The sequence below is a fragment of the Sceloporus undulatus genome, chromosome 6, assembly GCF_019175285.1.
Source record: "Sceloporus undulatus isolate JIND9_A2432 ecotype Alabama chromosome 6, SceUnd_v1.1, whole genome shotgun sequence".
In the NCBI taxonomy this organism is placed as follows: domain Eukaryota; kingdom Metazoa; phylum Chordata; class Lepidosauria; order Squamata; family Phrynosomatidae; genus Sceloporus; species Sceloporus undulatus.
Window position 1 is genome coordinate 153,092,788 of NC_056527.1, and position 12,463 is coordinate 153,105,250.

A 12,463-nucleotide genomic window follows, 5' to 3' on the forward strand; every position below is an offset into this window, starting at 1 on the left:
GGTTTTCATTCATAAATTTGTTAAAAGGATGTCTTAAAGTTATGAATTCCTCAGCCAGCTTGGCCACTGGAAAAAAAAGGTTGCATTAAAATAGAAGCAGCTGTGATGGAGCATGAATGTGTACATCCATGTCTATGTACAGGAGATCTGGGTAGGGGGTTAGATTGTCCAAACACTACTCAGGCTGCTGTCTTCAGTTATGGTTGCTGGCTGCTCTTTTCAGTTGAGTCCCTTTTATAGGGCACAGTGTCACACTGTGGCAAGAGACCATTTTTAAGTAGCTGAGCCGCTTAGAACCAAAGCTGATTGTTATTTTGACACCATAAGAACATAAGAAGAACCTACAGGAACAGGCCAAAGGCCAATCTAGAGCATGATCCTGTTCCCACAGAAGTTCCCAAAGGGAAGCTCACAAGCAGCAAGGCATGCGAGTACACTTTCTTCCTTGTGTTCCCCATCCTTACAGTAGAAGTGGGCAACTTCAGAGTGTTGCAGGGTGCATGCCATACCTTACAACTGCCCTGCTTTGGCAGGGACAATCCCAATGAATCCTCTGCCGGGATTCTGGACTCCATGAAATGCATTTAAGGAAGTAGACTGAAGTCCATAAAAGCTCATGCTGCCAACTTCTTTCAGTTAGTCTCAAAGGTGCTACAAGATCTCTCTACATACTAATTCTACAGCTATATCTTTGAATTATGTCAGAGAAAGAGAGACAGAGAGATAATTGGTACCCTCAAGGCTGGTTCAAGATGCTTTTTTGCCTGAGGCAATGAACAAGATAGGACATCACCACCACCCCCTTTAGTGTACACAGGCCAATGAGACTGATAGCTGTATTGTATGTCAATACTGGTGGTGGAGCACCAGATCTAAGAGCAGGAGATGTTGTATGGCTAACACAGACTAGTCTTCTGGCAGCCTATTACCATTCATCTCCTGTTGTCTCACTGCTCCCTTCCACAGTTTACCTCCACCCCTGAACTGGTTACTTTCTTTGCCTAGTGGGAGAGCTAACTTTGCACAACTGAGTCCTCGAAATACTCAGTGTACCTATCAAACTTTTCTAAGGAATGAGAACCCATTTGATCTTGGAAGCTAAGCAGAGTCAGCCCTGGTTAGCATTTGCCAAGGAATACCAGGTGCTGTAGCTTATATTCAGAGAAAGGAACTGACAAAACCATCTTTGAGTCTTTCTTGCCTAAGAAAACCCTATGAAATTTATAGGGTCAGCGTAAGTCAACAGGTGGTGGCAGCTTGCACACACAAAGGTAGAGCACATATTCTTCTTAGCATCTCTCCCAAAGAAGTCCGGTGAAGTTGAGAATGAGGTTTTGCTGGATAACCTGAAAACCATTCAAACCAATCCTAATACAGTCAGTCCAACCTATCTTTATCCACCGATTCAACTATCCACGGTTTGAAAATATTCCAAAAATATATAAACTCCCAAACATAAACCTTGATTTTGGCCTTTTATATAAGGGTCACCATTTGACTATGTCAAATATATAATGGGACCTGAGCATCCATGGATTTTTGTATCCATGGGGGGGGGGGGGCCTGGAACCAAATCCCAGTGGATACCAAGGGCCTACTGTATATTAAGTGAAACTAATGCCAAAGGCAGCCTGTGACTTTGCTAACCTGTTGCCCTTTTGTGTGTGTGTGTGGGGGGGGGGGGGGCTGTCTCAGATCTGGTGGTAAGGAATGTAAATTGGGGCAAAGTAGTATCATAGCCATGAGCAGTTCATCACAAAACTAAATCAGAGTGAGAGCAGTAGCAGAAAGTATATCCTTGCCCTCACTCTGGTGTCTTCTAGGTACAATGGATTGATGAAATGGCACTGGGATGCAAATGCTAGAACACTGCCACTAACAGAATGTTATGATCTGGTTGCAGCAACAGAAGCCCGGCAAATCAATCAATCAATCAATCAATCAATCAATCAATCAATCAATATGACAACAACAACAAGAGTGATGATAGTGGCAATATTGCAGCAGCATAGTTTCATGAAGCCCCCCATATATTTTAGGTAGAACATTTCTCAAAACTTTTCAGTTCTACCTTAACCACATATGATTCTAGTTATTTTGTTAATAGCTATAAATATGACACAATGGTGTGATTTTTAACACGCATGGCAGAATTCACATTGCTGTGTCAACTTTAAAGCACCCTAAAGGATCTTTAGATATGTTGAACATAAACCAGGCAGAGGAGAACCAAGAAAGAAGGAGAAAAGGGAAAACAGATCTTGATCAATAAATCTTGAATAATGGACGAAGTTTTTCTGGGGAACAACAACGGTGGCTCGAGCTAAAACAAATATTTGCAAATATTCAGATTCTCTAGATTTTCATATAAATCTCCCAGTCAAACAAACTGACAATTTAGATTGATTGATTGATTGATTGATTGCCTGGGTAGGTATCACACATGAAGAACAAATATGGGCAAGTAAATATTGATCACATGGTATCTATAAATACTGCATACCTCTGCATGGCAGTCAACACATGGAGTGAAATGCCATTGCATGCCATTCAAAAACGCTCAAACATCAAAACAAGGCCATTTTTAAAAATTTAAATAATATACAACGTCCGGCACAAACAGCCCAGATTTACTAAACAATGTTCCAATGATTTTTTTTAAACATCCAAGCAACAAACATTTTCAAGCATGTTTTAGGAATAAAATTGATTTTAGCTCTAGTTACTGGGGGAAGTAGCCTCTTCAGTTCTCTCTCCTATTTCCTACTCCACAATATACAAATCATACACTGGGAAACAGATACATTAATAATACTCACTCATCTTGGTCTCCGATTGGTCCATCCATGTACCAGTTATCATAATAATCAAAGTTGCTAGTGAGATCCTCAGTTGTCAGCTCTTGGGAAGACATAGCCTCTTCTTCTTGTTTCCCAAGAGGGCAAAAGCAAAGAGTAGATGCGTATAGGTATTAAAAAATGGTAGCGTTAACCCTAAAAGATAGTTGCAAGTGTTAGTCCTGGAGCTGATGCACTTTGGCTGCCAAGTTGAATTTTTGTTTTTAAACTCCCATTCAGTTTAGCTACATCAGGCGCATGCTTCCACATCTATGACCCCTCTCTGTTTCACTTAGCAGTGTCTCTCCCACCCACCCACTGACCCCCCCTGCTCTGGAGAACTCAGTTCAAAGTGACTTTGCACTGTTTCAACAGCTGATGAGAACAAAGGAGGAGGAGAACAGACTGGTGTAAGGAGAGAGAGAAAAAATCTTGCTCATAAAAGGCTAGGTCATGACTGGGACAAGGAGATTAAAGAAACCAAAGATGTGTTTAACTGGGTTTCTCCCCACCCACTCTCCATTTGGGTGCTTTCGTTGCTCAACAGAGCAGACATGGATTCCAGTAGCAGTTCAGAGGGTCAGGAATTGTTGGGTTTTATTCTTTAAAAATATATTATTATTTCATACTAATGCATGCAAATCAATGCATTGTCACCTTCCGTACAATAACTGAAAGTGGACCGGTGAAGCTGGCCACTTTAGAGGTCACCTGCCTTTTGCTCAGTGAGATAAAAAGACTGCTGTGAAGCAAGTTCTTTCCCCTCCCTTTTCCTGAATTTTAATGGATTTTTTTTGTTTTGTTTTGCAAATGGTTCAGCGATCCAAGAGTAATATCCTGCAAAGCGCACACAAACAGGGATTTGAGAAAGTGGAGTTGGAAACTGCCAGGGTTTGTTTGGGGAGCTTGTGTTGTGTGTCTTCAAGTTGTTTCTGACTTGTGAAGTCGAAAGCTTTCATGGCCGGCATCAATAGCATTTTGTGGGTTTTTCAGGCTACGTGGCCATGTTCTAGAAGAGTTATTCCTGATGTTTTGCCTGCATCTGTGGCTGGCATCTTCAGAGAGGATGCCAGCCACAGATAACTGGCAAAACGTCAGGAATAAACTCTTCTAGAACAAGGCCACATAGCCCGAAAAACCTATGTTTCTGACTTATGGCAATTGTATCCTGGGGTTTTCTTGGTCAGATTTGTTCAGAGGTTTGCCATAGCCTTCCCCTGAGGCTGAGAGCATGTGACTTGCCCACGGTCACCCACTGGGTTTCGTGGTTGAGCTGGGAATCAAACCCTGGTCTCCAGAGTCTGGATATCTAATATTTGCTATGCTTACATTTCTTTGGGCACTTTGCCTGCCCTTTTTCTTTGGAGGCCTTAACTGTATTTCTCAATTCTCAGCTGAAGTTTAAAGTTACTGCAATGCTAGAAATCTGGGGACTGAAGGGAAATTTAATGGAATGGGTCAGATTTGTTCTTGGGGAGGACAATGTCCTTATTGCCCCCAAGTAAGACCCAACCCATCGATTCAGTTGACAAGGAACAGAAAGAGAGTCTGATTAAACGTTAGGAAGAATTTCCTGACAGTCAAAGCTGTTTGACAGTAGAAAAGATTGCATTTGTGAATGGCAAATCCTGGAGGTTTATAAGTAGACTTTGGATGGCCAACTTTCAGATATGCTTTTGGATTCCTGCACTGGTCAGAGGTTGAGCTAGATAGCCTTTGAGGTCCCTTTCAGTTCTATGATTCTGTAAGTTGATTATCCAGCCTTTGCTGAAATACCTTCAGTGAAGGATAGCTTGACACCTCCTGGGGAAATCTGTTTACTTTCAAGCATCTCCTAGGTGTCTCTGAATGTTCCAGCTGCAAACCATTTGTCTGCCCTGCGCCTTTCCAACCACTACTACTGCTCCTGCTTTTGGCGCAACAAAGACTAAAGTCTATTTAGTCTTCTGCCTGACAGCCCTTCAGATATTTAAAGATCGCTATCAGCTTCCCTGTATAATCTCCGTACCAGGCAAGTGCCTTCCCTCGCAAATGGAGGTCATCAGCCCTTTTTGTTTTATGGCCTTTCAACAGCACTGCATTAATGAATTCCAGTTACTGCTGTACAGGAGGAGATTTCCTCCCCATCAAAGTTGCAGTGCATAAAAGCATTTGATCCGGGAGGGAGGCATGTGCAAAACCTGTTGACCCCAACCAACTATTCTACTGAATCTGAACTTTTCCTCTACAATCACCTTCCATGAAAGCTTCCGTGTGAGTGGAAGAGTGGATCCACTCTGGGTTTTAGTCTAAACATTAACAGAACTATTCAAGAGGCTGAACTCTATCTGCCCAGACCCTTTGAGAGCTCTTTTTAAGGTCACAAAAACCTGGATTCAACACCTCACCGACATGGGAGCTACCAGCTAGAACTTGGAAGCAACAAGTGGCATGTAATGCAGTTACTTGTTATGAGTTATTTCCCCTTGTTGTCATGTGCCTTCAAGTCATTTCCAACTTATGGCAACCCCAAGGTGAACCATGCCTTGAATCCTATTGTGGAGAAAGGTGGGATATAAATCCTGGAAATTTATACTATACTATACTATACTATACCCATCATGGGGTTTTCTTAGCAAGATTTGTTCAGATAGGGTTTGCCATTGCCTTCTTCTGAGGCTGAGAGAATGTGACTTGCCCAAGGTCCCTAGTTGGGTTTCCATGGCTGAGTGGGGATTTGAAACCTGGTTTCCAGATATATATGTATGTATGTATGTATGTATGTATGTCACTAGTAGGAATGAAGTAAAAAAAATGTTTTTTAAAACTTACATCTAACAAGATTTTTGAAGCATTTTGACAAGACTTTTTGAAGTTCCATGACATCCTGTTCTCAATCCTGCCCTCCCAGTCCAGCAACAGAAGTAACAGAAAAGGAATGAATAACCAAGGGCCAAAAAAGACAGGCCAAAATAAAGCTGCTTTGGGTCACTTTGGAGGTATGCTGTTTAAATGCATCCTAAAAAGCCAGAAACTGCGCCAAAACTGCGCTCCTGTCCTTAGGAGTGGAGCGTGACTTTGGTGCAGCTTCTGGCCTCTTAAGACGCATGCATCATTTAAACAGCATACCTCCAAAGTGACTCAAAGCAGCTTTATTTTGCCCTATCTGTTCAGATCCAAAGTTACTTTGTGAGCACTGTAACAGTAGCAAAATGCCCATCAAATGTGATTAGAAGTAACAAGACTGTATTACTCCTAACAAATAACTTTCCAAGCTCTGACAACTAAGGCATAACCTCCACCTTTCCACATCGGCCAAGGACAGTCCTGATCAATCCTCTGTCATCCTACCTTTTCACCTGCTTTTAAAAACTCCATATATATATATATATATATATATATATATACACTGTCTTTTTCCTCCTCCTCCCACTTTCCCCCTTTGTCCTTTGCATACTTCCATTGATGCAAACTGATCTCAAAGTGTAAAAGTAGTTTGCACTTAATTAACTCATTGATACATTTATATGAGTGCTTTTAGCTTTCCTTTCTGAATCTCTTCCATTTTTCTTGGCTGTCCTACATTTTGCAGTGCCTAGTCCTCCTTTGCAGTCATCTGGCCACCCTGTGCATATGGGGGTTGCCCCTCGAAGAGTTCCCAAATGAAGAACAAAATATTTGCAAGGGTATAAGAAAGTGAACACAGTGCCTATGGCGGAACAGTGTCTGCACTTTGTTGGAACATCCTGAAAACTAGGACCCAATTTCATCCCTTTACGAAACTTAACAGAGATGCTAAATTTTGAAAATTAAAATAAGGAACTGTCCCTTGAAAGAAGGAAGGAGCGGACAGCCTGAGACAGGCTTTCACGAACATGGTACCTTTGAGCACATGCTCAACCCAGGAATTTGGTTTCCATCCCAGAATTGAGCTCACAGGCTCTTTTGCACAAAGGTTCATCCTCGATTTCCCCCCCCTCGTAATGCTGCAAGCTTTCTTAGTTACAGTAGCCTAATTTAGAAAAATAAAACAAAATAAAAGAGTGGTTTAAATCAGTTATTGTTAAATCTTTACTGAGCTCCTGCAAACCACTTAGAGATTTAACAGCAGGGGAAAGAGCGGGTGCTGGAGAACGATGTTTGCAGTTTGTACTTTGTGGTGCCTTATCAAAAGCATGTGCGGAGAACATGCAACCCTCCAGATAAAATGGGACTAGAAGTCTCCGTGGGTGACCTTGGGCAAGTCACATACTCTCAGCCTCAGAGGATGGCAATGAGAAACCCCTTTTGAAGAAAAGTGGCCAAGAAAACCCTGTGATAGGTTTACCTCACGTCGGAAATACTGTGCAAACAAATACAGTGCAAACATTTTCCTTCTTTGCTTATGATCCAGTGGAGCTATAACATCCTCATCCCTAGCAGAGCCTGGCAAAGTTCCTTTGGGGGACTACAATGCCAAAAAAATCTGCAGACAACCTGGAAAGCAGTGGGAGTTGTAGTCCGAAACAAGACCTCCCCTGAATTCTGGTAGCAGGAATTGCTTTTCCAACAAGGTCATGACAGGAGTGAAAGGGAGGGCACACAGGGAGTGCCTTGTGGGGTCCACATTTTTGTGTTGTCTCCCAGCAAGGTGCCTACACTCCACCCTGGATTTGCCCGAAATCCGATCCTTTTGCTTCTCTGTCTCACCTCTGCCTGAGAAAGCAAGAGCTTTGATCGGAGATGGCGAGGAAGAAAGATTGATGGCTGCAATAAAGCCTCTACATATTCTTCATTTCCCACTATCTATCATTCCCTGGGGAGCATTTTGCTTCTCACCAAAATGAAAAGAGCAACAAGGAACAAGGGAAGGCAGGGATGTAGGGAAGATCAGGGAAGGAAATAAGAGCATAATTGCATGTGGCGTTTAATAAATATAAAAGATAAGGGATCTGCTTCAAGAGCAACTTCTGATTTCTTTCAGCAGGAACTGATTTGCAGAGCCATGGAGATGGGCAGCAAGGGCAGATTTCAAGGCACACCACCTTCAGAGGGAGGAATCTCAGGGTGAAAGCACTGCTTGGAAAACTAGTATCCCAGTATTCTCGAGGATGGGGGCCCTGGCAGTTAAACTGGTATCAAACAGTATTCCTATGCAGTCAAGACAAGGACAACAGAGTCTTGCCCACTCCTTGAAACATGCCTCACACAAGGGATATTGCAAAGTATTTTGACGGGGCAAATTGGTCCTATTGCTTCACAGCAGCTTTGAACACACTTTTAACACACATGCGCATACACATGCCCATTCATAATAGTTACTTTGCTTCCTCTTGGGCTGTTTGCACAGGTGTCAGTGAAAGAAGGCAGCTGCGGGAAGGATTACTGAGCCAAGACATAAAAGCTATTAAATTCCAGCAGCACCTGTTGCTGGAAAAAGATGCGTATGCACCACGACTGTGCATTCCTTCTGGCTTGGCTGTGTCACAAGAAAGATGATAGGGATCAACTGCTTTTTTACCTGTCTTCTGTTACTCTTCCTTCCCTGACTTTTTTGGCCAGGTGGAAAAGAGAGAAGAAGCAAAACTGGAGGCTTGGCAAAAGAGGTGTGGAAGAACTCCTTTAGAGGGAATCCAGGGCTGTATCCAAACGGCAGAATTAATGCAGTTTGACACTGTTTTAACTGCCATGGCTCAAGGCTATGGAATGCTGAAATTTGTAGTTTTGTGAGATCTTTAGCTTTCTCTATCAGAGAGTTTTGGTGACCATTTGTTGTGTTCCTTCAAGTCATTTCCAACTTATGGCAACCCTAAGGAAAACCAATCATAGGGTTTTCTTGGCACGTTTCTTCAGAGTGGGGTTACTCTATGAGGCTGAGAGAGCGTGACTTGCTTAAAGTCACCCAGTGAGTCTACATGGTCAAAACGGGATTCAAACCCTAGTTTCCAGAGTCCTCGTCCAATGCTCAAACCACTATCCTATGCCATAACAAACTACAAATCCCAGAATTCCATGGCAGTTAAAGCAGTATCAAAATTGCATTAATTCTGCAGTGCAGATGCGGCCTCAGTTGCATGACAAGCAAAAATTTCAAAGGCAAAATCCCATCCCACTCTTTCTATTACAACATCCCAATACTAGGAAAAGTTTCGGCTATTGCAACGTTGCTTCTATTCCTCTCTGAAGGCCGGGGAAACCTTGTCATGAAGCAGTTCTGCTGCTTTAGACTGATCTTCCCATCACTGATAAAGATTAGCACATCCTTTGATGCAAATTCATCAACACCTAGCTAACCTCCTCAAGGTTTAGCACATTTAACCTCTTGGTGTTGAGGAAATCCTGGAGCATGTTTTGGGTACATCAAAGGCATGGATGGGGGAGGAAGGCTGGTTGAATAAGCCTCAACCTTCCCCAATGAGGTCAAGCAAACAAAAAAAATCACAGCTTTCCTACAGAGAGAGAGGCTGAATCACTGCCGGTATGGGAAACGCATTAGATTTTTGCCCTGCTTTAACACTGGCTGAAAAAAGGAAACCAGTGCCCCAGTGGGGATGAGATTATACAAATTCATAAATAGATGACAAAAGAGAGATTTGAATCTCAAAGACTTTGGGGACTTGACAGAGTTTAGAAAGCAAAAGAAGAGGTATCACTCCATGGCCTCATTACCACTACCTTTTAAATCGGATTGCAAATCATTTTGAACTGTTCAAACGACCCTGGTTCCCACTTAAACCAAATTGCTGAAGCGATTCTGAGAGGGGGGTCATGTGCAAGATCCATGTAACCCACGTCTTTTTGACACTGATGTTTTCCACGTCTTTTTCGATAAATCGATTCCGTGTAAGTGTGAACCAGATGCGGTTTGGAATCGGTTTAAACTTGCCCTTTGGCCGGCTGAAGCGAGTCCATTTTGAATCGATTAATGCACGAATGTGAACCACAAATGGATTATTTTAGAAAGGAAAGTTTACAAGTTCTCAAGAACTCTTCATCAGGGCTGAAAGCTTTTGAGGGTTCAAAAACGGAAGCGCGTGTTGCTCGCAAGGTGAACTTTGGATGGTTTCTCTATTGCTTGCTAAGAAACTGCACGGTGTAGTAGTTTGAGTGGTGAACTAGGAGTGCAGCTACATTGTAGAAATGATGCCATTTGACAGCACTTTAGGTGTTCTAGCGCCATTATATGGAATCCGAAGATCTGTTTTTTTATAATGTCTTTAGCCTTCTCTGTCAAAGACACAAAACTACAAATCCCAGGATTCTGTAGGATGGAGCCATGGCAGTTAAAGCAATGTCAAACTGCATTAATTCAACAGTGTTGGTGGATCTGGACCCCAGGAGAGCAGGGTTTGAATCCCTGTTCAGTCATGGAAAACCACTGGGTGACCTCAGACAAGTCACATTCTTTCAGCCTCAGAGGACAAGGGTAAACCCTTTCTGAATATATCTTGCTAAGAAAATCCTGTATTAATTGGAATCAAATTAAAGGCATATACGAGGGGTTATTGTAAAGTTTTAAGTATCACCTTTAAAAAAAGTTGACAGGAGGTTTGTTTTGATTTGTAGTTGTTAACTTATCTCTACGTAGTCACCATCCAGATTGACACATTTTCCCCAGCATTTCTTGACCCTCCAAATACTGTTATTGTGGAAGTCTGCAGATTGCACCCTATGAGGATTTTACACTTTAGTCACTTGTGCCACAACCTGTCACAAAAATAAAGGATGCAATGAGCCGATTTACTTGACATCATGCACTTTGGGACTAATGATGATACTGAATACTATGAATGAGACACCTATGAGATCCCAGATCATCCACTGTTCTGCTCAGGTCTTGCAAATGCTCATTCTACCTCTATCTCTTTCTTTTCCTACTGTCCCCATCTACACTACTGAAATAATGTAGTTTCACACCACTTTAAGTGCTAGGGCTCCAGCCTACAGAGTCTTGGGATTTGGTGAGGCACCAGCACTCTTCAGCAGAGAAGGCTAATGACCTTGTAACACTACAAATCCCAGGATTCCATAGGATGGAACCAAAGCATGTCAAATGGTGTCAAATGGCATTATTTCTACAGTGTAGATTATGCATTGGGGGAAAAAACAGTGATGCTAGGAAAGGTGGAGGGAAGCAGGAAGAGAGGAAGATCTCATGCTAATGGATGGACTCTGTTAAGGAGGTCACAGGTACACATTTGCAAGACCTAAGCAGAACAGTGGAGGTCAGGGAGTCTTGGAGATGTCTCATCCATGGGGTCACCATGGGTTGAGCTTGACTCAAGATTGACAGGCGGTAAAGTTCTGAGTAAAGATGGGAATAGTAGATTTAACTGAAATATCTTGAGAGAGAAAATAGGTTAAGAAAGATGGCAAACAACAACATACAACACCAACATCAGTGGGATACAAAAACATGCAGCAACGACAGGTTGGGAACTAACAAAATGTGAGATTCACCTGCAAAGAAAATTCTACAGCAAATACAATCACAGCTTTTCATCTCGCTAATTGTTTCTAACCTTGCAGGGAACAGAGAAATTACCACCCTAGTTCCATGTGTTTCCCCATCAGAGAACGAGAAAGAAAGAAAGAAAGAAAGATTTCTTAATCAGAAAGCATTCCTCTAATACTTCCTTGTGCTAATTAGCCAAGACAAGTTCTAAAGGGGATTTCACAGAATGGTTGGTTTTGTCTTTTCTGGATCAAGAGGAATGTTGCTTTCGTCAGAAAACAGACCACCCACTTTCTTTATACAACCCTTCCAGGCAGTCTGAACAGCAGCTGAATTTTAAAAAGCTATTGTTCAGCAAGAGAAGGCGGCAGAGGTTTTATAAAACAAAGTTGTTTTGCGTCGTTTTACAAGAAAGAGACTAGCCGGACAATGCTTTCCGTGTTTTCTCAAAAGTAAGTCCCATGGAGTCCAAGGCGGCGGCTAGACAGATCAATGAAAGAAGTTCAATGGCCAGGCCAAAGTTGATCGGCGATGGGAAAAGACACGCAAAAGCTTGAGACAGGCTTGGCAAAACAGAACATTACCTTGTCGCACTCAAGATTTCCAATAGCAAAGCTGGCTGATTTTAAATAAAATCCCCACACTGAAAGCAAAGCTAACTTCTCCACAGCAGGTAGACACAAATCTTGATTTTCTTTCTTTCTTTTTGTTAAAGGCAAGGCTCCAGAGGGTTCAAAGAGATGTTCCTCAGACATCTGTGGCTTGAACCCTAATGTTTTCCCTTCCTCAGAGGTCCCTGGGTAGTATGTTATCCCAAAAGCCAGTTGTCTGGGGCGGAGAGGTAAGGGAACTCTTTCCATGCCAGCTGCCCTAATCTGATCAGAGGAACCCAACCGAGAGAGACACAAGCCAGCCGTGCAAACTTAAAGGCAAAGTTCAGGTTGCTGTGGAGTGGGGGAATCTCTTCCTACAAGCCGAGGAACTTTATCCCCTCCGCAGTTACAAGGGCTCGGCTTGGGGCCAGGCCCAGGGTTGAGAAAATTCAAAGCAACTACGTCCGAATGGGCTACTATGTGACTATTGGGGCCATACAGACAGGCCAAAATAAAGCTGCTTCAGCTCACTTTGGTGGTATGCTGTTTAAATGACACATGCATCTTAAGACGCCAGAAGCTGCGCCAAAGCTGTGCTCCAGTCCTTAGGATTGGAGCGT

The 12,463-nt window shown here is 42.7% G+C and overlaps 1 protein-coding gene across 1 annotated transcript in view; it reads right to left on the bottom strand.

Moving 5' to 3' along the window:
- LOC121932663 (receptor for retinol uptake STRA6-like) overlaps window positions 1-12,006 on the bottom strand; it is a 57,544-nt gene extending 45,538 nt beyond the window's left edge. The window contains exons 1-2 of the mRNA XM_042471539.1: window positions 11,835-12,006; window positions 2,820-2,922 (exon numbers count right to left, since the gene is read on the bottom strand). Coding sequence (XP_042327473.1) covers window positions 2,820-2,914 — 95 coding nt within the window. The 5' untranslated portion in view covers window positions 2,915-2,922; window positions 11,835-12,006. The remainder of the gene's footprint in view (window positions 1-2,819; window positions 2,923-11,834) is intronic.
- Between the last annotated feature and the right edge of the window lie 457 nt (window positions 12,007-12,463).